This window comes from Chelonia mydas, chromosome 25, assembly GCF_015237465.2.
Source record: "Chelonia mydas isolate rCheMyd1 chromosome 25, rCheMyd1.pri.v2, whole genome shotgun sequence".
Lineage (NCBI taxonomy): Eukaryota > Metazoa > Chordata > Testudines > Cheloniidae > Chelonia > Chelonia mydas.
Window position 1 is genome coordinate 10109581 of NC_057858.1, and position 27404 is coordinate 10136984.

At 50.4% G+C, this 27404-nt stretch overlaps 1 protein-coding gene across 8 annotated transcripts; it reads right to left on the minus strand.

Moving 5' to 3' along the window:
• Window positions 1-25628, minus strand: MIER2 (MIER family member 2). Of its 8 annotated transcripts, none has more exons than XM_043535878.1 (13): window positions 25510-25628; window positions 20511-20598; window positions 19894-20045; window positions 18936-19061; window positions 18082-18205; window positions 17096-17202; window positions 16367-16436; window positions 12577-12728; window positions 11854-11935; window positions 11609-11703; window positions 10886-11013; window positions 9624-9760; window positions 1-547 (listed from the first exon to the last, which is right to left on the minus strand). In XM_043535878.1, the coding sequence occupies exons 1-13, from the start codon at window positions 25582-25584 to the stop codon at window positions 498-500; spliced, it is 1386 nt and encodes a 461-aa protein (XP_043391813.1). In that variant the 5' UTR covers window positions 25585-25628; the 3' UTR covers window positions 1-497. The 8 variants fall into 8 exon arrangements, with proteins under 8 accessions (XP_043391813.1, XP_043391812.1, XP_043391811.1 ...); XM_043535877.1 differs by having other exon boundaries at window positions 44-547; window positions 18936-19121; XM_043535876.1 differs by lacking the exon at window positions 1-547 and adding an exon at window positions 7590-8662 and having other exon boundaries at window positions 10910-11013.
• Window positions 25629-27404: the final 1776 nt, after the last annotated feature.

Genomic DNA, 27404 nt, shown 5'->3' on the forward strand with positions numbered 1-27404 from the left:
AGATCCAGGTTTAATGCAGTGTAAACTTATCCAAAGGGTCTCCTGCAGCAGGAGCCTGCCTGCTCTCTGCTAAAGTCTCTATTGCATTCCCCAGTCTGCTCCTTTATCTATCCCAGAGGGCTGATTGAGTCGCATGATCCAGAGAGGCAGATTTAGTGTGTCACAGTTGGGGTTGAGCCCCATCTCCTCTTAAAGGTCCAGCCCTGTGACAAAGGATTCTCTACAGAGGCTGCTGGACACAGACTGACGCCGGATCGCTCCCTGGCTCCTGGGTTGTACTGCCTGGTGCTAACAACTCAGGCTCTCCTAAGTCCCAGCCATGCTTGGCCTCCAGCCCACTTTTAGGGAAATTCCTCTCGAGTTAGGGTCTGTTGTCCATGATCCAGTGTCCACTCCTTCCATCACCTGGGCAACTCAGCAACCGTTAATTCCCTTGGATTCCACTGTGTTCTGCAGGGATGAAGATACCCACTGCAGAAAAAATCCCCGTCCCACATCTACCACTTCTGACTGGAACCCGAGAGGGGTGGGACCAGTTCTCCATGGGCTGTAAAGGCAGAGTGGAGAAAACAGACAGGTGAGAAGAGATTCTTAAGCATTTCCCACCTGATGTAGAGTCTATGGACAGATCCCAACATTTTGTAGGCACTCGGGCCACAAAAGGGAAAGGCTCAGCTAGACTTTACTTTGCAGAGTTTCCTGAGCCTTAACAGCGGCCCATGGTTCTGTCCAGACGGCTGCTCTCCCAACGCGAGCTTTGGGCCTCTAGAATTAGTTGTGTATTGCTGCCCCGCTTTACCTAGAACTTATATCAGAAGAAAGGCTGGCAGGTGACAGAGACAGTCACACGAACTGTCATGCCCGGAAGTTGACGCTCTGTTAATTTCCAACCACCCATGACTAGCGAACTTCGCCAGCCGCACATCAGTAGGGGGGCTGCGTGGGATGCAGAGTAGACTTTGAACATCCCTATAAAGCCAGGGTGAATAGTACAGCTGGTGCCATGGAACTGCAAGGTAACAAGGGGAGCTGAGAGCTGTATTTCACAGCTAAAGCCTAATCATTCAGGGGGCTGGCTGCATAAAATACGGAAGGCTGAGAAAAACAGCTCCAGCGTTTAGCAAATGCATGAAAATGATCAGTGTCTAGGTGTGAATTATCTCTGGAAATAATCGATAAGCTTGGCATGGGTTTACTGGCTGAGGAATTCCCAGCAGACCAAATCCTGGAGATCCTAAGGGGACAGAGGGCCAGACAGAATGCGCACACAGGAATTGCCAGGCTGGATCAGACCCAAGGTCCATCTGGCTCAGTATCCCATCTCTGACAGTGGTCAGCCCCAGATGCCATAGAATAATGGTTCTCAACCGGAGGATACGTACTCCAGGTGATATGCAGAGGTCTTCCAGGGCGTACGTCAACTCATCTAGATATCTGCCTAGTTTTACAACATAAAAAGCACTAGTGAAGTCAGGACAAACTAAAAAATTTCATACAATCACTTGTTTATACAGCTCTCTACACTATAGGCTGAAATATAAGTTCAGTATTTATATTCCAATTGATGTATCGTATAATTATATGGTAAAAATGAGGAAGTCAGCAAGTTTTCAGTACTAGTGTGCTGTGACACTTTTGTATTTTTATGTCTGATTTTGTCAGCAAGCCATTTTAAGTGAGGTGAAACTTGGGGTATGCAAGACAAATCAGACTCCTGAAGGGGGTATAGTAGTCTGGAAAGATTGAGAGCCACTGCTGTAGAGGAAGGTGTAAGAACCCCACAGTAGCAGATCTGGGATAATCTGGCCCCCTCATTGGATCTTATCCTGTCCCCTAATAGTTAGCTTAAGCCCTGAAGCCTGAGGTTTAATATCCCTTCTGAACTTTTTATCCTAATTAATTATGATAGATCTGGGGAGAGATTTCACTCAGATCCAGGTAGATATAGGCAGTGTAATTTGAGACACTTGGGACCTGATTCTCAGTGCCCCTGTTCCTGGGCATGGCGGGGAGCTGGATGGGAGTGGCTTTAAACCGCCTTGCTGCTTCCCATATTCTGTGAAAGGGAGGGTGGGAGAGTAATTGAGTTGGGCCTGGTCTACACACAGATTTTACACCAGTCCAACTAGTTCCGCTGGCAGTGTGTCCACACTTAGGGGAGTTGTGCTTTAACTCTACCACTCTACTAAAGGGGTGCAATTTGTGTATGTAGACAAGATCTTGGATATTTTCCCAGGGGACACGGCTGCTTCTATAGCGAGGGTGGGACAAGTGTGGGCTTGCTCAGTGAGGATTATTGACCTGTACCCCAACCTGTGATTGATGGATTTGACTTCTAAGACAGCATGTTAGACTAGCAGAGGGGAGCAGACAGTTGCAACACCTGATCCCACAGGTAGAGACAGGCAAGGACTTCACTGCATAAGAGGTGGATGCAGGGAGGGGTTACACGGTATGACTCACGTGCGTTCACGCTCTAGCAGTAAAATCCTAGTGGAAACAAGGCACCTGTGGTTTTTGCCACGAGGGGTCCCCCCCTGCGCGTGGTTGCCCTCAGCCAGCTACTTTGTGGTAAACACGACAGGGCCTTGTCCACACTAGGATTTTGCAGCAGAGGAACTAATACACATTAGACAGTAAAAACACACCTTTCTTGGACAGTGAAGACAAAACCACCATCCTGAGAGGAGCGATTACGAGCCACCGAAACTGAACGGGGCTCTATGAGACGCTGTCAGAGACCGTAGCCTTCTCAATGGCTCCAGCTGAGATCCCTTTGAACTGGGTGGGTCAGATGGACAGAAGAGGCTATTTGAAAGACCCTCGAACTCACAGGGTATGTGTACGCTACCGAGACTATATGGCATAGCTAGTGTAGATGCAACCTACACCGACAGAAGGGGATAGGCTGTTGGTGTAGGAACAGCACCAGCCCAAACGACGTAAGCCATCTTCCATCAACAGAGCTGTGTCGACATGGGCTTTTTTGCCAGCCTCGCGATTTGGTTGGGGGGTGGGTTTTGCACACCTCTGACTGGTGGAGCTATGCTGCTATAACTTTCAGTGTACACCAAGCCGCAAGAGGTTCGGAGCTGGCTGGGAGAATGCAGATTTGTTCTTCCCGTAATTTAAGAGGCACGCCTGTCTGCCTTGTTCGTAGTGCGGTAAGGAAACAGGGAAAGTTCCAGAACAATCAGGAACTTTCTGGAAACAATTAAGGCAGGCAGGTTGATTAGAATACCTGCAGCCAATCAAGAAGCTGCTAGAATCAATTAAGACAGGCTAATCAGGGCACCTGGGTTTAAAAAGAAGCTCACTTCAGTTTGTGCTGTGTGTGCGAGGAGCTGGGAGCAAGAGGTGCAAGAAGCTGAGAGTGAGAAGGCGTACTTCTGGAAGCTTACGCGCAAATAAATTTGTTAGTCTCTAAGGCGCCACTTTTCTTTTTGCGAATACAGACTAACACGGCTGCTACTCTGAAACCAAGCATTATCAGACATCAGGAGGAAGGTCCTGTGGTGAGAATAAAGGTGGTGTTGGGAGGAGGCCATGGGGAAGTAGCCAGGGAGTTGTAGCTGTCACGCAGCTGTTACAGAAGCCACTGTAGAATCTGCAATCCACAGGGCCCTGGGCTAGACCCTGGAGTAGAGGGTGGGCCCGGGTTCCCCCCAACTCCGTACTTGATACTGGAGGAGTTGAACTGGACTGTGGGTTCCACCAGACGGGAAGGTCTCTGGCCTGTTCCCCGATCCACGAGGTGGATCAGCAGAGACTGCGGGGATTGTTCTTCTTCTTTTCCCCATGCTGGCCAGTGATGAGGCTGAGTGAACGGCAGGTTTGAGCCACGAAAGTGGCCAAGCTGAGGGCTGCCGTGAACCTCTGAGGCGAGAAAATCCGCCAATAAGCGCAGGACCCACCAAGGCAGAGGAGGAACGTTGTCACAGGCCCCTAATGGGGTTTTTAAAGATGCCTAACGCCATCATTAGGCGCCTAAAAACCTGGCCCAAAGTCCCTGAAGCTGGATTTTGGATCAAGATAGGAACTGTGAGCTCGGACCTGTAGGCTATGCAATAGCTCTCCTGCTTTGCGGACGGACCCCACTGAACGCATTGCTAACTCAAGTGGGTTGTGATACACGTTGCGTACAAGCGTTGGGTTGGGTTTCTGGGCATCCACACCCACTGCTAACTGGGTCTGAAGCACTCCAGCTCTCCCAATTTAACAGAACTTTTAGCCAAACCGCATTCTTTCTGCCCCAGGTTACAATTGTTCTGACTCCCCTCTCACATGCATATTCAATTGCCCCTTACAGCCTGCAAGGGAAGGCACAGGAAGACTGGGGACAGACATCTCAGCTTACTTATTAGCAGGGAAGCCCCCAAGCCAGCCAGCCCAGCTGTATGCTGAGGAGGCACCAGGCAGAGCGAGGGCCTATGTGTAAATCCAGGAGTTGGGACATCTTCTCTTGAGAGACAGAGTGGCAGTGAAAAGGTTAAGAGCTGGCAGGCATTCTTGGGGCAGGGGGTGGGCTCATTGTTCCAGGACCTTATCTGGCTACCTTGCTGTCTTATCATAATATCCCACCTCAGGGGAGGCAGCATTACCTGGTAGACAGAGCACTAGCCTGGGATTCAGGAGACATGGGTTATAGCCCTGCCTCTGCGACTGAGTGACCTCACAGACCCGCTCCATGCCTCAGTTTCCCCACATGTACAATGGGGATAATGATACTGACCTCCTTTCTAAAGTGCGTTGAGATCTAGGGATTATTATTATTACTTTGATGGCCCCAGTCATGGTACTCTCTGGGCCATTGAATTAATCCCTGCAGTCACTCCACGGACAGTAACGGAGCCATAGCACAGGTGAATTTGCAATCCACTATGGCAACCCGGGAACAGAGCATCCACAGCGGCAGCCTGTTAAGATTAACCGTCTACGTGCTCTGGGCAGTGCTCTCTCCACCAGCCACACGCACGGGGCTCATCTCCTGGTAACACGAGCGCTGGCCTCTGGAGATGCTTTGCCACTCTCATTAGTGCAGAGCAGCGAATAGAAGCCAACAGCCCCTCTCGCTACCGGTGCCCAAAGGGCTGTGACAGCCCAATGCCTCGGAAAACAAGACGAGCTCCCTGTTCGTTTTCAAATCAGATTTTTTAATTAAATAAATAACGGCGAGGGGTTTTCAAGGCAGTATCACTTCACAGTGCGGGGCCTCCGGGGGGGAGGGGAAGAGTCCGGCATTGGGGGCAGCTCAAAGTAAATGTGCTTCGTGAGTAAAATCAAACCAAACCAAAAACTGACTCCCTCTCCCCGGCCATTTCCGTCCCTCCCCGGACAGGGCATGCGGAAAACATGCCACGTTCACTTTAAGCCCCCGCTCGAATCTGTAAACAACATTGAAGAATATAAATAAGAGACATTTCCCCCCCCCTCCACTCCTCATTAGGACTCAAAAATGAAACAAATGAAAGAAAAAACGTTTATCAATTTCCTCCAATGTACCTGGCTGTTGGAGTGGTGCTGGGAGCTCCCCACTCCCTGGAAAAGCCTCAGAGCTTCCCCACACCCTCCCCCTACTCACTCCTTTTCCTTTCAGAAAGGAAAGGCCCCCAAAAGGGAATCACAGTCTGGGGGCTCGGGCCAGGGGCTGGCAGCTCACATTTGTGTCCCGTCTCCAGCAGGCGGGAGCGGAGGGTGGGGAGACCCCCCCGAGTTAGCACCTCTGTCTCACAAACTGACTTCATGGTCAAGGCAGCTGTACTTTGGAGTTTACCACCTCAGCTGAGCCAGCCAGGGGCAGGGTCCCTGACAGAGTGGGTGACACAAAGCTGGGGTTTGGGTGATGTGAGACAAGGCCGGCTTCTCCGTCACCATGTGCCTTGGGGAGCCACTCCCCCGCTCCAGTGCAAAGTGGGTGTAAAATGCATTGGGACACTAGCACTTTCCACCTTCTTCACGCTCAGAGTGAACAGGTGAACACGGCCTGTTTGTTCAGGGGAGGACCCAGCCCACAATGGCTGATAACGTCATTTCAAATCCAGCAGCAGCAGAACGAGCTTCAGGGTGGTGGCCTGAAGGCGGCTATTTAAAAAAAAAAAAAGGCAATTGGATGAAGGGCGTCTGTCACTGGAGTCCTGAACGGCCGGCAGCCTGCGGGAAATGTGTGCATATGACTATGTCCGCAGCCCGGAGGACAGGCACTGCACAAGTAGCCACACGCCGCAGTGAAAGGTTCCAGCGCGCGGGAGCTGTCAGAGCCTTTCACTGCGGTGGGGAAAGGCTCTGACAGCAGGACGCTCCACTGGTAAAAGTAGCAGAAAAAGATGGGAAGGCGCCGTTTGGGTGGGTAGCAGCTGCCTAGGGTCTACACTATGGGGGCTGAGGTGTGTCTGGCACTCTGTACCACTTCCCGCAGCGGTGCCTCCCTGTCTACACTGCCATGTGTAGCCGTGCTCGCTGGGTGTGCAGTGTGCGTACGCCGTAAGCGTCGACGCACCGTGGGTGTGTGCGCGCGCGCTCCTGGAGGAGTGGGGAAAATTCAGCCAGCACCAAACCCCAAATCTGCCGGAGCAGCTGAGAGGTAACGGGCTCCTGCAAGCCACAGACGGCGCTGTCTCGTTTGGCACGCTATGGAGTGACTAACGGCCCTGCTGCCATTGGACACAATCTTGGTTACCTCAGTCACGTCTCTCGCAAGGGTAAACACATTCCTTTCTCTTACAAAAGAGAGAGTTTCTTTACATTACATTTTTGAATACCAGGGTTGATGTCCCAGAGGGCTGATGCATCATCTTGCCAGGGCTGTGCTCCATGTGCTCACACAGGCTGGCAAAGGAGATGATTAGGGTAGACAAGCGGTCCTACCAGGGGTGAGTGTCATATGCTCGGATGGGTTACTAGGGCTGAGAGCTCTCCTTTTCGGGCACACAGCTACACGCCTTGTGCTTGCACAGGATACAAGGGACGTGCCCAGGTTTGATGCACCTGCCTGGCACCTGTGTGGGCCCGTGCTTAGCACCGGATGGGCGGGCTGGTGCGCCCACCTCCTGGCCACGTATACCATGAGCTCGGAGGCAGCCTGCTAGCTTCTGTTTCAGTTTCTGTAGGATTCTAACGTAAGTCCCAAGATCCAACTCACTGATCACTACTACCCTTTTCCCCCAGCTGATCAATGAGTTTGGAACCAGTCAGGCAGTTCTGCAGGCAGCTCATTCAGATTTAACCCTTTTGCAATGCAAGCAAGGGTTTTACAGACCATGTCGCCCACTGCCAGCCTCGCTAGAAACTCCCTCTGCTGCCAATGCAGCCTCATCCCTGGATTCGGGTTCTCCATGGAGCAGCACAACCAACGGTTAAGTGTTGGAAGGGAGGGAGCGTTGAGCAATGTGCAGACAGGCTGCCCACCCTAAATGTTACTTTCCAAGAGCTGAGGCTGTAGTCAGAGGTGTGGGAGGGGATGGGACAGGCTGTTTCTCATCTGGACCTGGCAGTGGAGAAGACAGACGGACGCTGATGGTGCTCTAGGTCTGAACACAGTCTCAATACACATGCCTGCCCCCAGATTAACAAATCAACAGGCACACTACAGCTGTTAGAAAAGAAAAGGTGAGAGAATTACTTCTATTGCAACACAAAATCCGAGGGTGAATGGCCACGCCTGTCCACCCCCTCTTTCGGCACAAACACGCCCATCTCTGCATCCAGAGGGCCACTCCAGCCTGGACTGACTGTGCTTCTTCGTGTCACTTTCCTAAGCACATTACATTACGTCCTCCATCCCAGCCCCCAAAGTGCCCACGACACATCCTCATCCTCAATAACATCCCACTGTGCAACCGGCCTGCCCTAGAGAAAGCCCCCTCTGTTGGGGTCACTGGACACTTCCACTGTCCTTAGGCCAGAGGCTGTCTGAACTGCATGGTGCTGCTTGTGTTGACACCGGGAGGGGCTGGGCTCATGGACTCATCCCCCGACTAAAACCTCCCATCAGCTTTGCACAGGTGTGTCAGACAGCACTAAAGCAGAAAGGTGTTTGGTTTCACTGTAGCCTTGGAAGGACAGACGCCAAAACATCAAGGAGGATGGAAAGACAGATTCCGACCGACAGCTCCAAGCTGGCCCCGTGGAACACGGAAGCCCAGGGAATTCACTCAGTCGGGTCAAAGTCGTAGCTCGGTCTGTGACAAGGTCAAGACTGGAAATTCTCACTGTGACAAAGGCCCCGGGCAGGCCTGGTGAGCAGCCAGGAAACTATTTACATCTCCAATGCCGATGATGCCAAAATCTGTGACCGATAAGGACACTTGAGCAGGGGACACCAGTGCCTCTGGGTCCCTGTCCAAATCCACACGGCCAGAAATTAAAGGCAACCCCTCGTTAATGTCTCCGGGGAGAGTGAAGTCCATAGTTATCGTCTCGCCGGAGCTCTGCAATGTCTCCTGCTTCTCTGCCAGGCCCGGTCCTGCCGGTGGCAGCTGATAAAGCCCCATTTCCGAGGGGTTACCTGGATGCCGTGTGCAAGTGGCTGAGATGCCGCCCGAGGACGTGTCCTCTGCAGGGTCAAAGGAACAGTTTGTCTCTGAGGGAGTGCTGCATTCGTAAGCCTGGCCCGACTCGCTCATGCTGCCCAAGCTGCAGGCTGCGCTCTCCACGCTCAGAGGCTCTGCACGGCCCAAGGGGCGGAGGAGGAACAGAGAGACAGGGTGAGGAAAGCAGGCGAGAGAAAGCTAGAGTGAGTCCATTGTACACACATGCAGATAACACTGTACAGGGTCTTATTCACACCCACTGACCAGAACGATCTAGTCAGACTGTACATGGCCACGATCCCTCGCTCCTTCATGGTATCAGCCAAGATCCATCACAGTTTATCACTGTTATTGCTACTGTTTGCCAGACACTGGGAATGGAGTGGATCACTTGATGATGACCTGTTCTGTTCATTCCCTCTGAAGCACCTGGCATTGACCATTGTTGGCAGACAGGATACTGGGCTGGATGGACCATTGGTATGACCCAGCATGGCCATTCTTATGTGGTTCCCCTGTGTGGAATGCATGTGTGGAGTGGGGAGACTGGGAAGACAGTTCATTGGGGGGACGGGGACGGGGATGGGGACGGGACATACATCAGTGCTTCTATGGAAATTCAGATGATCCTCTGATGTGACTCTCCAAGATGCGCCTGATGCTAGGAACCCCCACCCCCAAACATACCCCAGGGTGTTTTTCCCCCGGACGTGGACACGCAAAGGTCCAGGTTTGTTAGGAGATGGTAAGAGAGGCAGATTATTCCCCACTCCTTTACATTCTCCCCAGAGCTCACCCTTAGCGCTAAACTCCCAACCTCATGCTCTGACCGTGGGATGGGCTGATTTAGTGACAGACAAGGCCCCTCCCTTAGCACTGAGCCCTTTCCTGCTGTGCGGGTGTCCTCTCAATGGTTTTCCCAGGATCTGCTTCCAACCAGTGGAACTTAAGGAGCTACGATAACAGGCGCACGCCTGCAAATATGCCAGGGGAAGTCATGAGAGAAGGACAAACGGAAGCTCCGTACCCCAGAGCAGTGGGAAGGAGAGGCCTCCATCCTCCAGCTCTGGCACTGGAGGAAGGCAAAGGAGTTACCTGCACTCTCAATTGCCAGGTGATCTTGATTGAAGCGAGAGTCCAGGCAGCTGGTGGCAGAGGGAATCGGTGGGGAGTTCCGAGAGCGGGTGGCATTTTCCGCCTCACCCCCATCCAAGTCGTTATCCACGTAATCCCTGCAGGGGGAGAGACGACGCTGTGACCATCCACTCAGTGGGGTTAAGCAGGTGGGGGAATCAACAACCCTCCCTAACACACTGCCAAGGGACAACGCAGGAGGTAACAAGGACATTCTCAGCACCATACACAGGGAGCAATCAGCAACAGGCTCGCTGTGCAGAAAACATCCTTCCCCTCAAGGTCTGTGGGGCCCCTGCTGTTCCTGCATGGGCGCAACCCCCCTGAAATCGGTGGAGCTAAACCAGTGCACGTGAAATCAGAATTGGGCCCTCGCAGGTTCCAACACTTGCTGAACTCTGAAATTCCAGAGACCTATGGACTTCTCTTCCTCCCACAGTGTACTCAACGGGCAAACACCCTCCCCAGTGAGACGGCCACTGCACAGAACTGCTGTCCCGGCCTGCTGCAGCGTCAGCATGCTGGCAGACAGAGCTGGGTGGGAAATGGCTTGCTGGTCCCTGGAAAACTGTCATGATTTTGACATTTTTTCTTATCCCAAAGTGGGACAAAAGATCAACATCTCAAAAACATTTGCTAACCAACAAGCAGAGCAATTTTTGGGCTTGGGTCCAAAGCTTTGTTTTGACATTTTTAAAACATTTTGTTTCAATTTTGACCTTCTTTTATTCCAAAAAATGGTTTTTATTATAATGAGCTTATATTTCTATCCAAAAAATCATTTCAAACAAAAACAGAATTTTTCGGTTAAAAAAAAAAAAAAAAAGTCAAAACGGGATGTTTCAACAATTTTGAAACATCCTCTCCTTTCCCGTTTTTCGAACTGAGACACTGGCCCAAGCCTACCATTTCCCACTAAGTTTCACCTGTGATTAGTTGTTTTCCAACAAAAAACATTTCCTGGAAAAATGCCCACCCAGCGCTACTGGCAAACGGCTGCTTTCCTTTGTGGCGGGACAGTGGGCTACACTCTGTATGCAACGTGTGCATCAGTTGGCCTGCCGTCCCCCAGCACCCTCCCAACTAGAAGACCTATCTCATGAGGTTTATGGCGGGGAACGTTATTTTAAGATCAAGATCCCTGAAGCAGGGAGTTGAGCGAGACAGGGAGCCTCGCTGGTAAGTAACGTTTACTAATCTTAGTCTGAGAATATTCCACGCACGTGGCTCCAGGGTGGAGGACATACTTCTTCCTTCCGAAGCGAGTCTGCTGGGTGAAGTAGTCATAGCGCTCCGACTTCTTCCACATGTAATAGTACTCCACGCACTCTCCCACTGACCGGGTGCGGACCTGCAGGGAGCGATTAGTCAGAGTCCCTCCATAAAGCCCCAAGGGCTTTACGAAGGGTCAGCACCATCACCCCGCTTTGTAGATGGGGAAACCAAGTTCATTCAAGTGACTTGACCCAAGACACATGGTGAGTCAGTGGCAGGAACTGGAACCTCTTGACTCTCAGTCTTGTGCCCTGTTCATTGGATTACCTGGCTCCCCTTTCATCCCGAAGGATCCCACTGAACTCTACAAACAACCCACACCCTGCAATCACTGACCCCCCAGAAACATCGCGATGGTGAAGACAGTTTGCAAAGCACTTTGAGATCCTCAGCTAGCCAGTGCTAATTTTTAATAAATTAAGCCTCACAATCTCTTATGGACGTCCGTATTGTTTTCCCTGTAGCGCAGATGGGAGAAATCAAGCAAACAGTGCTGATTACATGCACTGGACCCATGCACTTGACAACGACCACACAGCAAATCAGTTGGGATTACAACTTTTAGCAGTCCGAATTTCCCCAGATTAAGTAAGGTTTAACATATGTTCCCAGCACTAGCATGCACTCCTGCAGCTCCTCTCAGTCTGTGACACAGAAACATGAATCTTTACCTTGTTAGCTTGTATGAGATGGAAGTTTTTCCCGTGGACTCTAAACCCGTGTTCAAAGTTTCTGCATTCTTCCTCGCTCCAGGCACAAAGCTCATCTGCAGCACAGGGAAACAGGATGTTAGGAGTTCCACAGAACCCCAGGATTACTGAGAAACAGACACGTCCAGGGGCTGCTGGAGTTGCAGAAGGAATCTGGACATTTGGGATACAGCATGCAAGAGAATCTGAACAGTTGGGTATCTCACCTCTGATGACCTTCACGTTGAATCGCAATCTCCGCAGTGCCTCTTCTGCATTGAAGTTACATTTAACCAGTTCATACAGAGCCTATGCAATGTAATAAAGAACTGCTGATTACATGCACTGGCCGCATATACCACTAACCAACTCAGCTGTGACTCACTGCATCTGCCCAAACAGCACGTTCTCTTCTGGAGCCACTTATCTACACCGCCCCACTTGGACCGTCAGCAAGGATTGCTCCACAGTTCGAGGCTCTAAATTATGAAGCACGGGGCTATCCTGGGAGGAGTCTAGAGACAGTAGGTGTGCATGTGTCCTCATACAGCTGTAATTAAAATACTAGTCTGAACGGGCCAGTTCAGCAACCTGGTGGCAACACAACCCACATGGAGTATTTGAGGCAAGTCCCGAGCACTCCTTTTGCTCCTCAACCCAGCAGGAGGCAGTAGAAAGCAGCAGGCTCAGCAAGAAAGGTTCCCTCTGTTTGATCCATGGAGCAGCAGTGATGGGCCCCAGAGGGAGATGTATCATCTAGAAAGGAGGTCTCATTCACCCAGGGTCTTTTTGAGATCCACTCCCTCCCCTCTGAAACAAACAAGCGATCAATTCTGAAACTCCCTGCTGATACTTCCTGCTCCCATGGCCAGTGCTACTTGACTTCTGTCCACAACACTAAGACAACAGAGAATTTCGTGACTGCACATAGCCCTGGCTCCCAGGCTCACCTGCTCATTGTCCTTCACCATCTCTCCATCTGACAGACTGGCACTGGAGACCTCGTCCCACCGCCGCTTAACTGCTCGGTACAAGAACTCTTCCACCTCCCGCTCAGGGAGGATGTTTGGGTCCCACAGCAGCTGATCTTCATTCTCGTAGGCTAATGGGAACATCAGGGCATGTCTGAAATGAGCTGGTCAATCCGAGAGCACCCCTGGTTTTCAAGAGGTGGGATGTGGGTGGATCAGAGAGGAAGTCTCTGGGCTCCAGCCTGGCAGTTATGGTCAGACGGGATGCTCCAGCTGCGAGTTCTTAGATTTGAAAGCCACGATGTTTTCTCTCCTGAATCTGGAGAGTGTAGGGCTGCTGATCCCAGATTCCCCCTTTTGTCTGATTAGCCCAAGACTGTTGACTGTCAGAGCACAGTGACTCTGTTTGCTCAGGCTTTTCCTGAAGGGGTGGCTGGGGAGACTTTTTGATGCTCAAGACTTCTCTAGGCTTATTAGAGAACATGTTGTCAATTGATGCATGTGGTTTTAAAAGGCCAGATTCTGCAATGCCCCTTCCTGCTCTGGGCATAGGAGTGGGAGGGCAAAGGTGGCTTTAAGCAGCCACTGTTTCTGTCAGATTCTGGCCTGGGCATCCCCCTCACTGCTCCCACTCTCACACATTGGCACACGGCTGTGTATTGTGCTCTAGGAACATAAGAACGGCCATACTGGGTCAGACCAAAGGTCCATCTAGCCCAGTATCCTGTCTTCCGACAGTGGCCAATGCCAGGTTCCCCAGAGGGAATGAACAGAACAGGTAAATCACAGAGTGATCCATCCTCTGTCGCTCATTCCCAGCTGCTGGCAAACAGAGGCCAAGGACACCATCCCTGTCCATCCTAGATAATAGCCATTGATGGACCTATCCTCCATGAATTTATCTAGTTCTTTTTTGAACCCTGTTATAGTCTTAGCTTTTAAAACATCTTCTGGCAAGGAGTTCCAGAGGTTGACTGTGCATTGTGTGAAGAAATACTCCCTTTTGTTTGTTTTAAACCTGCTGCCTATTGATTTCATTTGGTGACCCCTAGTTCTTGTGTTATGAGAAGGAATAAATAACACTTCCTTATTTACTTTCTCCACACCAGTCTTCATTTTATAGACCTCTATCATATCCCCCCTTAGTCGTTTCTTTTCCAAGCTGAAAAGTCCCCGTCTTGTTAATCTCTCCTCAAACGGAAGCCGTTTCATACGCCTAATCATTTTTGTTGCTCTTTTCTGAACCTTTTCCAATTCCAATATACCTTTTTTGAGATGGGGCGACCACATCTGCACGCAGTATTCAAGATGTGGGTGTGTCATGGATTTATACAGAGGCAACATGATATATTCTGCCTTATTATCTATCCCTTTCTTAATGATGCCCAACATTCCGTTTGCTTTTTTGACTGCTGCCGCACATTGAGTGGATGTTTTCAGAGAACTATCCACACTGACTCCAAGATCTCTTTCCTGAGTGGTAACAACCAATTTAAACCCCATCATTGTATATGTATAGTTGGGATTATGTTTTTCCAATGTGCATTACTTTGCATTTATCCACATTGAATTTCACCTGCCATTTTGTTGCCCAGTCACCCAGTTTTGTAGCTCTTCACAGTCTGCCTGGGACTTAACTATCTTGAGCAATTTTGTATCATCTGCAAATTCTGCCACCTCACTGTTTACCCCTTTTTCCAGATAATTTATGAATATATTGAACAGGACTGGGCCCAGTACAGACCCATAGAGGACAGCACTATTTACTTCTCTCATTTCTGAAAACTGATCATTTATTCCTATCCTTTGTTTCCTATCTTTTAACCAGTTATATGTTCACAGCAATGCGGGAAATTGTTTAAATGAAAACAAACAGAAAACAAATACTTGCAATGAACTAAAACAACAGGCAAGGAAACATTTCTATTAAAATATAAGGATTGGTAACCACTAGCACCTAATATACTTTTCGTTTGTTTATTTGTTTGTTTTTCAAGACAAAGGGCCTGATTCTCCTTGGCCCTTCACCTGGCATATTCATTTACGCCAGAGCAAAGTGAGTGCAGAGAAGGTGTACATCCACTTTGCACTGGTGTTCACATGAAGCATATGGTGCAGGACAATGGAGAACGTGACCCAAGATCTATCGTGCTGAGCACCCTCAGCTCCCATTAACTTCAGGTGGAGTTAAGGGCACCCAGTGCCTTGTAGGATAGAGTCCTAAATGTGAGCTTAAAACTAGCAGGAAGTGAACCCTTTAAACTAACTTGCCCAGAGTCTGCCTGGCATAGAGAATGAGGGAGGAAGTGAGTCATTTCTAGAGAGCAGACTCCCGGGTAGCAGACTGCATCTAAGTTCCAGCTAACGGGTGCAGAGTTTTGAGCTAATAAATGATTGGACACAATCTGAAAACCAAAATGCTTCTCTGCTTCTGAGAGATCCTATCTAGCTGGAAATTGTGATCAGCACTGGGGATTTAGGATGAAAATGTATAGATAAATGGTATCGCTTGCCAGTTTGTGAAATATAAATACAATATTACTGTGAGGCATTAATTTTTCTTTGGCCATGGCTGAGACTCACATCCCCAACTTTGCCAAACTCAGACCAATCCATCAGAAATTTCACATGCTTGATATCACGATTTTTCAGGAAAGTTTTGAGGCAAATAAGACAAAGAGTTTGGCAGACAGAGATTCAAATATAAGACCAACGGTAGGGGAGAAGCAGGATCCATCTCTGCATGACTTCTGAACCCACAATAAGCTCCTGTTGGTGATTATTTGTGAAATGTTCGGAGGCGGGGTTGAGGGGGGAGTAAATTCTCAGGGTAAAAACTTTGTTCACTTGGAATTAAGCACGAAAACAATCTAACACTGCTGTTCAGGAACAAAATCAAGTGAACACTGCTTTCTAAAAACAAAACCCACATCAATTAGAAAGCCTGTAAAGTCAAAGTTTTAACAAAAACCCAAACACCCAAAATTATGGAAAATAAAATAATCTGAAAAATCTTAACTCTGCTGCACTTCACTGCCAGAAATGTAGAGACAATGTGATCCTCAAAGAGCACAGGTGTCTATAAGAATCAATGGCTGGAAGTTGAAGATAGACAAATTCAGAGGAGAAGTCAGGAGCACATTTTTAGCAGTGAGGGTAATTAACCATTGTGGCTGAGTCTCCATCACTGGCAATTTTTAAATCAAAATTGGATGTTTTTCTAACAGATCCGTTCTAGTTCCACCCCAGCTACTGGACTTGAAGCAAAAATAAATTCAGGGAAGTCCTATGGCCTGTGTTGTGCAAAAGATCCGACTAGATCAGCACAATGGTCCCTTGTGGCTTTAAAATCTATGAAACTATATTATCAGAGACTCCAAAAATGAAAGATGCCTTCGTACTCTACCTTCATTGTAAACTTACAGTGATTACAAACTGCCAGATCATGTAAAGCAAACTGCAAGTGTGTTTGCATTGCAAACAGCTAAAACTGCTGGCTCTTTTAGGGCTACGCACAGTCCTGTTAAAATACTGGATCACACCGTGAACCAAAGGAGAGCACACTGGCGACAACTAATCCACCACCCTTTTCCTAAAAGCCCCACTTCTGTTTGGAGGAATGAGTATTGTTAGACATACAGACATCATATCTAGGGATACAAACCTCAGCGACAGAGCCAACACTCTGGCAGCAGCTCAGATCAGTGGACCCCATATCCAGAAAAGATACAGCACAAATGTTACAGTCAGAGTGAGGAAGGGCTCTCACCTTTTTCACAGTGCCTGTTTAAGTGGAGGATAGGAACAGCTGCCTGGTACTGAGGTCCAACCATGATCTCCTGAAAACCATCACAGAGAAGGGAATTAATATAAGGCGACTGCGTTATGTGGTTGTACTGGAATCAACTCAGGGACCTGGTGATGAACAAAGTTTAATCTGCCTCACTAAACACACTGGCGGACCACATTGTCCGGGTTCGCTCTAGGGGGATCCCTCCTATTCGTTAGAACAATTATGAAGGAGTTTTCAAACAAATTAGTTTGTGGACCCTCTGATTTGAAGCCTGGTCTCACTGCTGAATATTTATACCGAAAGCTTATGTCATCCAAGGCTGCAGAGGAGGAGAGGCAGTGTGCGTCCAAAGAGGAGTCTACTCTCGTCTTCCACAAGATAGTTCTCCAAAGCCCCATCCTGGGCAGTCAACACCAGACCTCACCTCCCCTAGGCTACGAGTTGCCGGTTTGAATTCTGAGGTACAGCATCCCCCTCACTGCGAGGATAATCTCAGCTACAGGCTCCACAGGGCATGCTTTAAGATACGCCTGCCATAGCCTTGCACAGAATGGAAGACCCAGAAGACAGGCGCCTGACACTGAGCTCTCCAAGAAGGCACCCCCAGGGTGGGGTCTCGTCGTTTTCTTGAGCTGCTCGGCTTTCTCACGCTTGAATGCAGAGCATTAGCCCCCCGGGGAGGTGCAGTTGGCTCAGATCACTTACCTTCTTGCACTCGTTGGACGGGATGGAGTCCTCTTCGGAATCCTCAGCCGAGGAGGAGGCACATGGAGAAGAGCAGGGCTCTTTGTCTTCATCAGCCAGGAAGTTTGCTTTGAAGAAAGAGAATTCACTTGTTCAGTTACAAGATGGTTAACACCCAGCCTCAATACCTCTAGATTCTCTCTCCTTCCCTCATTTCCCATCTTGGAGTTGTTTTGAGCCTGCTCCGTTTATTCAGAACAACTTACCCAGATTCTCTTCTGTAGGCAAAATACCCAAGTCCTTGCCACATGAGCAGTGATCATTCAGCAGAGCCAAGGCTCCCAAATTTTGCAGGATTAGGGGTAGAAGCCCAATCAATCATTCCACACTGAGTTCTCCCTTGCTTTGGCTCCCTACAAACCCCCAATATTAAAGTCCGAGGAACACAGGAGTTGCCATACTAGACTGGACCATTGGTTCTACTAATCTTCAACATCCCCTTCTAGATCAGACCACTGGTCCTTCTACTCAGGAATCCTGCTTGCTGTCATACTCGATGAGACCAATGCTCTCGCTACTCTGAGAGTGAATGCTGCGGAGGGGGCATCTGGAAGTGATATTTTTCTCAGGAAGGCAAAAAACCCCAACATCCCATGCACTTCCTCAGTTGTGTAGTTGCCCCAAAAGTCCACGCTGGGCATATAACAGAAGTCCTCACCGCCCTGAGGCTATGAGCTGCAGCTGGAGAGAACTGCTTCCTGACCCTACAGCTGATCAGTTCACACCCTGAACCATAAAATTCTACTCCCCTTATCACTACGGCCTAATTCTGTCTGTGCAGTAACATCAGGAGGGCTGAGTTTATCTCCAGCTCCCCGGACCAACCTCAAAAGTTGCTACTTCAGGAATTTCAGTAACCAAAAATTTAAAAATAATTTTAAAAATTGGCCTTTCCTCCTGAGCCACCTCCAAATACAAAAGGTCTGTTAGAAATCAGGGGCACATACAGCCAGGCTGGTTTGGGAAAAGGTCCGACGCATCGTGGGACGTGACGGATGGAGTCAGGTCGTCGGCCGAAGACTGCGTCTCCTCCTCTTCTTCCCCTGAAAGCAAATCCTTCGCTATTTGTTCCTTTTAACAACAACAAGAAAGTGAAAAATGTTTTTAAATTTAAAAAAAAAAGGGAGGGGACGCCTAGAGTAAACCATCCCTGGCCAAGATCCCTTCCTCCGTGCATCTCCCCAACCCCACAGGCGCTTCCCATAGACCTTCCTTATCCACACCCCCAAAAGACTGTTTCCTTACGGGCTCACTGGGAGAGTCAAGAAGAGAGTGGCTTCCTGCAGATGCTACAGGGAGAAAGGGTAAGGAGCACTTTCTGCAGAGCCCATCCCAGAGTGGGTGACTTTCTGAGGGGCTGGCAGGGAATAAACTTTTTTAGTGGCTCTTATGCTGAGTGGCAGGAGTCCTGGCTTCCCTGGGAATAGAGGGTGATCCAGGTTTTCAGGCAGAGATGAGGCCTCCTGCGAATCTCCCTAGAGTCACACCACACGCAGAACAGGAGGGATCTACATTCCAAATAGGGTTTGCAGTTTGTTGCTCTTTGTAACAATTACTCTTTCTTTAGTCTCCTCTGAATTTCCTGTTTGTGTTAGCACCTCTGCAGCTGACATTCCCGGTTGCACATTGGGATCAGTGGGTTAGCCAATTCCCACCTGCTGGAATTCAAGAATCTTGAATAAACTAGACCCCTGAATGAAGGACCCCATAGATGACCCCTGTTCTAGACCCTACACCAACCTGGGGTGCACTACTTTCTCCCCTTGCTCGCAGCTAGCACGTGGCCCAAAGTTGCCCTTACCTTATCCAGGGTCATGTCCGGCAGGTTGCGAGGGATGTCATTGCTCTCGCTGTCCTGCTCTGAGATCGGATCAGATGCCTCATAGCCGTAAAGTGCAAGCAGCTCCTCGAATGGCATTTCACTGCTCTGAGCGAGAGGAGGACAAAGCTTCATCAGGAATGGAACAACCACCGAGTACAACACCAGCTGCAGTAAACACAGAGATATGCAGAGGCAGTCAGGGCAGCTCTGCTCCTCTGGGGGCTGGCTCTGATCTGTCTTTGGCGCTGCTTTATCATGCAGGAAACCAAAAGGTATTGACTAACGGGGCTATGACAATCTGTACTTCCCGAAGTTGTGGACAAACCTGGGAAATTATCCCAAAGCAACAGATTCAAGGGTGGCTTTTTTACACTGGGTTTTCATGCTGGTGAAGAGGTTCCAGTTAACAGCCCTGGAGATTAGATCCCTGTATTTACCCAGAGAACAGGGCAGCACAAAGGTCCCTTATGTATACTGACACTGACCTGAAGGTACAGTCTCTGTCAGAGAAGGATGCTCACACTCCATAACCTACTGAATTCTTGGCCTCTTGGCTGCCCACAAAGGAGCCAATAGATGCACCAGTGTTTTCTCAGAAACTGACACCTGTCTATCATGAAGTGGACGGCACAGCAACAACTCATTTCACATGGACCAGACAGCCAACAGCTTTTCGTCACCAGGGATGCAGACTGGATTTGAACTGGCAACCTAGATAGTGGAGGGCTCCAGAGCTCATGACTGGTCCCTTGGGCAATCTGATCCCCAACATCCAAATGTCAAAGCAAGGCCTTATGCTTAGGAGACTTAAATATAGTGCACAGCCAGCCGATCTCCCTGAGTGTTGGCTCAGTGGAGATATTTGATCTCAATCATCTATCAAGATAGACAAGAAATCCAACAGATAATTCCCCTTCCCCACCCTTGCTGCCTTTACCTGAGATGCACTGAAACTCTTTTCCAGCTCTTCTAAAGACTTTTCTTTCTCTTGCGTATTTTCTTCCTCCTCCCTCTCTTCTCGTACACCATAGTTCTGTGACAGGATCTCAGCTAGGGTGAATCGGTGGTCAGATGAGCCCATTGACACAACTGCAGGGATTAGAAAGTTGGCCATTAGCCACGCTTGACTGCAGACCACAGCAACAAAATTTGGAGAGACTTCGGGCTGGTCTACCCTACCGCTTAAGTTGATGTAACTTACATCGCTCAGGGGTGTGAAAAAGACACTCCTGAGTGACGTTAAGTTACATCAACCTAAGCACTGTCCACACCAGCGCAACGTCAGCAGGAGATGCTCTTCTGCCAACATAGCTTCCACCAGTAATTATGCCGATGGGAGAGCTCTCTCCTGTCGGCATAGCATGTCTTCACCACATGCGCGACTGATGCAGCTGCGCCAATGTAGCGCTGTAATATAGACCTGCCCTCCATTGTGTGTGTGTGTGCTTAAGTTCATGTGCATGCCCAGAAAATGTCAGGGGGAAGAGACGAGATGGAAGAGAAATGGGAGTGGGATGGGGAAAACAAACATAAGCACACTCAAGCTGTTGGTACCTGCTGCAGTCTGAAGACCAGGCTCTCCAGGACATAGGTTGTGGGCTGGGTATGGAACCACCCTCGGACTCTGCCTGCCGACCGAGGCCTTCAAAAAGAAACGAACATGGAGGAGAAACATCTTCCTAATAATGTGACACATTTCCAGCCCCCAAATGCAATTCACTTAGTTTAAAAACCAAGTAAAGAGAGCTTCTGATCAGGTGTACTCAAGGACCCTCCCCCCGCAGCCTCCCCTGCCCTGTATTTATCACTTCAGAATCCCTAAGTGCATGCATGGGTGCCTCTTCTTCATCACATCACTGATATCTAGTCTCTCACCAGTTTATTTGAGAACCACAGTCCTTAGGACTTATATTGCCATGACAGGAGATTTTAACCTGCCACAAACTTTATTCTAAAAGCATACGGCCCTTTTGTTTGAATGTGGCACTTCCTTAACCTCTGAGCAATCCATCAGAGGTAGAATCAGAAATGATCTGGCCACCAAGCAGGACATCTGTCCATGTGCTTCCCATCTTCCCCCATTCCAAAGCACTTTAAAGACTCAGAATGGTCATGAATGGCATTAACAACTGAGCAGGCAGGGAGGGAATCCAATGGTTGCAAGCAGCAAGGGTAAGATGGATAATGGATAGGACAGGTGGATGTGAGTGTAGGCATCTACTTTCTGGCAGCCAGCGTTCAGTCAGAAGTTCAAACAGCAATGTGGGCTGCAGTCTGGGTAACAATCCAGAATGCCTGTTATTTCTGGGATTGCTGTATATTTGTTAGGTCTAGGAAGGGAGCAAGTGAGTAATCAACTGACTCAACCATGTTGACTAAGAACATCATAGCTGTGGAACGGAACTGTGGTGTCAGTCCCCAAACAGGCATTACTACATTTTAATTAATACATATCATGGCCCTGATCCTGGGAAGTGCTGAGCACTCTCACCATCCATTCAGTCAATGAGAGTTGTGGGCATTCAGCACCTTGCAGGACTGGACTTCAATAGCTTATTTTTTTAAGGAAGCAAAGGATAGGTTGAAATCAAAACGGGAGATCCTCCATCCCCCATTCTAGATGAGACAAAGTACATATTCTCACTCACACACACAAGTCCTTCCAACCAGATAGCAGTTTGCTGGCTTAGAACTAATGCCTCCAAGTCTTAAAAATTTGTAAATCTGGTAGCAGTGCCAGTTATTTTGTTGAAATAATGATGGTGATGATTTTTTATGACTGATGACCTAGGAGGCAGCGGGGTGTTGTCATGAGAGATCCAAGAGCTGAAGCAACCTTGGAACTACTGCTTCTTTGTCTACTAGGCACAATGCAAAGAGAATGCCTTTAGCCTCAAGTGAAACATGCAATGTGTATTGCAATTCACCATCCCCTAGTGTCTGATTATAGAGCAACAAAATCCTCTGGAGACTATCTTGTCTTCTTGCAGAAATAGCGCAGGACCTGTGTGTACTAAGAGAAGGGAGGAGTTTATAATAAAGGAGAAAGGAGTGAAAAGATTTAGGACTGCCTTTGTTCTAAGATTGGGCATTTCTATGTTTCCTGCACTTGGGAAGATGGCTCCATATCAAAAGGGAGATGCCCCTCTGCTGGGGATTGATGGGACATGATGAAGAACAAGACTATTTTAATAGATATCCTTCCCGTAAATAAACTTGGTTGTATGAAGATGATCAAGGTGTGGTCTACAATCATTCACTCTGTAGCTTTGGGAACATAATTCAATGTAGTCTCCCATTTCCTGAGACAATCTACTTACGGACTGTATTACCTCACAGAGGGTTAGTAAGGAAATGTGTTCAAAATGTTTCAAAAATGAAAGTTTCTACTAAGTAATATTGTTCGGTTAACAAATGGTGGTTGGAAAAAATGTCAATCAGAACACTGGATAAATGAGGATACATTATATCGAAGACCATTAGGTGAAATGAAGAGTAACATTAGTTAATAGTAAGATACAAACTAATACTTATGAACATCTTCAGGTTAATGAGGATGAAGAGAAGACTCAAAGCTGAAGCAGTAACAGGACACCACTGGACATGGAAACTGCCCGTGCTGAAAATCACCATGAAGACAATGGTAATAATGAAAGTAAATCAAATCACAATGGTGTATGTGGACTGAGAAGGGACCAAAGAGATGGCAGGCAGAGCCAATGGCCAATTCTTACATCCTAACATAAACGTGGATGAAGCTGGAGCATACAGATGGCCGACACCATAATTATTTTTGGATTTGAAAGACCACGTAACAGAAATCCAGGCAGAGCCAAGCAATGGGTGAAGAAGCAAGATCAGACTCATATGTGTAGATAGTGACCCTTGGAGGGAAATGTTGTTGGTTGAACTGACTGTTAATAGCATGCGATGTAAAATTATTTCTCTCTAACATGAGAGAGAGAGCTGCCGTCTGACGCTTAAAATCCTACTGTGAGATAGGGAGTAGAAAACCCAGCAGCATTGCATGGGTCAGAAAAACTGACCTAGATGGCCCCAAGGTATGAATGGCTACATCTAGGTCAAGAATGGTACTTAGACATGTTGATGAAGATGCTTCTGTCATTTGTGATGCTGATAGTTCTGATCACCTTCCAGAATCCAAGGTGGTCACCTCAGATGATTCCGATAGCGCCCGAGCTGATGCTGAAGTTGGCTCTGCTGCCTGCAAAACTGGATGGCCACCTGGATTAGGACTCTTGGCAGCTTCTCTCTACACAAATCGCTGCTTCTTTTGCCTGAAACTGACCCTCCTCACATGGCAGTTATGAACACATCTGCTGGCTTATCAGTCTTAAAAGACTCGAGCATCCCTTCCCTGATTCCAGAGTCAAGATTCCAGGAACTCCACAAAAGATACAGCAACAATGATTTTTAAGAAATGCCGGGATTTTTCCATGCAGTAGTGGATTTCATGCCCTGTCAAAGTTGTTCAAGTGCAACGGTGATTGTGTGTCTGTCCAGAGCACTAGCACAGAAAACACCTCAGGCTAGAACTATTCTCACAAGAAAGCGAGACAAATGGAAAGAGGAGAGTTTCCCTTCAGATTTCATTGCTTTAATAACAGTGTTGATTTTTCAGGCCAGTTTAGGCCATTCCATGGCTAGGTGAAGTGTACCTCTCAGCGCTGGCCCGTTACAGAACTGCTCCTTGTTGCTCCTGTCCTGTGCACATTCCTTGATGTTTTGGGGAAAGAGTGCTGTTGGCTATTTTCCATTGAGCAAAGGTGCATGTCTGAATCTCACTCATTTTGTAACCTCCACATAGTGAGTTTTTCTCTGCAAGTCCATAAAATTAATGATGGAAAAGACATATTAGGCCATCCGGTCCATTTCCCGCTGGGATCGGTCACAATTTCATTGCGGTGATCCCATCTATAGCAAATCTAGTTTGTGGGATGTTAACTGGCCCCAAATTCCCCTTGGGATGCACATCTCATCATAGGGGCACCATCACAGTGCTCCGGGACATCGTCTCCATGCCACATGCTGGGGGTGAACTTGAGGATGCCATGGTGAAGTCTCAAAATGATGTTTCAGAACAAACACGGTAATGCAACAGGGATGCTGCATCCAAGGGCCATTGTGATTGACAAGATGTAATGGGGACAGTCTCACACCAATAGGAAAAACTCCCTGATGTGACATGTTGGTGCAACCGTTGTAGTGTGACATGTGAATGACATCTCGTTGTGGTGGAGAAGATGCCTCCATGAGTGGTGCTCAGGAAAAGCTTGCAATGCAACAGGTGGGCCTCTCGCTGGCTTCTCAATGCTATTCTCCCAAGTCAACGTCACAATAAGGATCTTGCAGTGTGATATCCTGATGCCCCATGTAACTGGTGTGACACAACAGGGATGATGTTTCAAAGTGACATCAAGACAGAACGGGGGATGACATCACCGTGCGATGCCCCAGCGTAAGCGTGGTAACATCTCTGCATGATGCACCAACATAATTATTGCTGTCTTGACACAATGACACACTCCAAGAGTTCAAGTCCCTCCCATTGAACCATCTGATGCACACGACAACCCCCCCCCACCTCCATCCACCCATGCTGCCCTCCCCAGCCATTGCCCCCAAGTTCTTACTGCCCCACCTCCATCCCCTTTTGCCCCAATGCCCCCTACCCCGAGCCACCTCCCATCCCTGCCCACAGCTCTTTCTGCTCCCTCCAACCTCCATTGCTCCCCACGCCCACAGCTTTTGCTGGGCCTCTCCAGCCCCGGATGATCCAGCTTCCTCCCAGACCTTGCTGCCCCACAGCTCCAGCTACCCCCCTCCAGCTACCCCCTACTGGTACCCAGCCCAAGATGCCCTGGCTACCCCACCTCTAGACCCATATGCCCCAGCCCCTGCTCCCCGCAAGTCCCTGATGCCCTGGCTACCCTGCAGCTCCTACTGCCCCCTGCCCCAGATGCCCCCCAGCCCAGCTACCCCCCCAGTCCCAGCTATCCCTGCACCATGCCCCCCAGGCCCTGCTCCCCCCAAGTCCCTGACGCCCCAGCTACCCTGCAGCTCCTACTGCCCCCTGCCCCAGATGCCCCCCAGCCCAGCTACCCCCCCAGTCCCAGCTATCCCTGCACCATGCCCCCCAGGCCTTGCTCCCCCCAAGTCCCTGACACCCCAGCTACCCTGCAGCTCCTACTGCCCCCTGCCCCAGATGCCCCCCAGCCCGGCTACCCCCCCAGTCCCTGCACCAGATGCCCCCAGCCCCTGCTGCCCCCTACTGGCCCCCAGCCCTCGATGCCCCAGCTCCCCCCCAGGCCCAGGCCCTCCTGTCCGGCCTGAGGCCTAGGCCACGGAGCAGCCTCCGGGCCCGGGGGGGGTCCCTATGAGCCCCCCCCCGGGGCCTGGGGGGGTCCCGAGTGGCGGCCGCCCCGCCCCCGCCAGGGCCCCGCCCCCCGGCAGGGGGGCCCGGCGGGGTGATGGGGGGAGGTTTGGCCCCGGCTCTGCCCCCCCCGCTGCCCCCTCCCCCCGGCGCACTCACCTCCGCCATGGCCGTGTGGGGAGCGCGGACGGACGGGCGGGCGGGGGAGCCCCGGATGCGGGGCCGCCCGCTCATTGGCTGCGGCGCCCAGGAGGGAGGGGGAAGGCGCGTGGGGGGGGCAGATGAGAGAGGGGCGGGGGGGTGAAGTGATGGGGAGGGGGCACGTCGGGCGGGGGAGTCAAGGGGGGGGTCCGGTGGGGGGAGGGGTTAGAGCAGGGGGGCTACGGCAAACGGGGGGGGGGGTGAAGTGACAGGGGAGGAGGTGGGGGGGCCAGAGGGGAGGTTGGGGTGGGGGGTTGGAGGGGTCAGGGAGGGGGATGCTGGAGTGGGGGGTTGGAGGGGGAGGGTTGGGCTGGGGGGGTCAGGGGGAAGCTGGGGTGGCAGTTGGAGTGGGAGGTGGGGGGTCCGGGGGGAAGCTGGGGTGGGACGTTGGAGGGGTCAGGGAGGGGCAGGCTGGAGGGGGGGTTGGAGGGGGAGGGTTGGGCTGGGGGGTCAGGGGGAAGCTGGGGTGGCGGTGGGGGGGCTGGGGGGAAGCTGGGGTGGGGGTTGGAGGGGTCAGGGTGGGGCAGGCTGGAGAGGGGAGGTGGGGGGGCCAGGGGGGAAGCTGGGGTGGGAGGTTGGAGGGGTCAGGGAGGCTGGAGGGGGGGAGGTTGGGGTGGGGTGTTAGAGGGGGAGGGTTGGAGTGGGGGAGGTCAGGGGGAAGCTGGGGTGGGGGTTGGAAGGGTCAGGGAGGGGGAGGCTTGGGTGGGGGTTTGGAGGGAGGTTGGAGTGGAGGGGTCAAGGAGGGGGAGGTGTGGGGGCCAGGGGGAAGCTGGGGTGGGGGTTGGAGGGGTCAAGGAGGGGGAGGCTTGGGTGGGGGGTTGGAGGGAGGTTGGAGTGGAGGGGTCAAGGAGGGGGAGGTGTGGGGGCCAGGGGGAAGCTGGGGTGGCGGTTGGAGGGGTCAAGGAGGGGGAGGCTGAGGTAGGGGGTTAGAGGAGGACAGAGAGAGCGGCAAGGGGTGAAGTGATGGGGAGAGGTCAGGGAGGGGGAGGCTGGAGTGGGGGGGAGGCTTGGGTTGGAGGGGTCAAGGAGGAGTAGGGGGTTAGACGATGATAGAGAGAGCGGCAAGGGGTGAAGTGATGTGGTGGGGGCAGGAGAGGGAGGGGATAAATGGGGCAGGGGAGTCAAGGGAAGGAGTAGGTGCTGTGTGGGGACGGAGTTAAAGGAAGGTGACTGGGACAAAGTGTGTGGGTGGGTTAGGGATGAGAAGGTTGGAGGGGGCAGGGAGGGGGAATCTGGGTTGGGGGGTTGCAGGGAGCAGGCTGGGAAGAGGGTTGGGGGCAGGGAGGGGAAGGCTGGGGTGAGGGGTTGAGGGGACAGGGTGGGGGAGATTGGATGGGGTTCAAGGAGGGAATCTGAAGTGGGTGGGTTGGAGGTGGAGGTTAGCTAACGGGTTGTAGGAGGAAGTGATAGGGAGGCTAGAATGAATTAGGTTAGAGATGGAGGCATGAGGGTGAGAGGGGTTACCAGGATCTGGAAAAAAGAGACCAAAGTGTCTCAGGAATAGGGGGACTGGGGCAATGAGGGAAACCAGGGCGGGAGAGAGAGAGGTTCAGGGCATGGCTTGGCAGCTAAAGGGACGCAGACTCTTACTAGTGATAATAAAGTGGCAGTTTGCAGGCCAGGAAGTTCAGATGAAGACTGGAGGCCTTTTTGGAGGTTATACTTTAGCCAGCACAAGTTTTTGGCCTCAATCCAGAAGTAACTGGACGAAATGTAATGGCTGGTGTTATCCAAGGAGTCAGACTAGATGATTAGACTCTATTGATCAATAACAAGCCAAAGAGACTGAGGTGGATCTGGAGGGCTGGGTGCATAATTGAAGTGGCAGTTTTCAAGGGCTGAAGACTTGGGGG

Coding starts and splice junctions, on each gene's coding strand:
- MIER2 (XM_037885808.2), bottom strand. CDS start 25,584: ATGAGCGGGCGGCCCCGCATCCGGGGCTCCCCCGCCCGCCCGTCCGTC. Junction 20,599..25,509: donor CCCACACGGCCATGGCGGAG/GTGAGTGCGCCG, acceptor TTCTTTTTGAAG/GCCTCGGTCGGCAGGCAGAG. Junction 11,936..12,576: donor TGGTGAAGGACAATGAGCAG/GTGAGCCTGGGA, acceptor TACATTGCATAG/GCTCTGTATGAACTGGTTAA.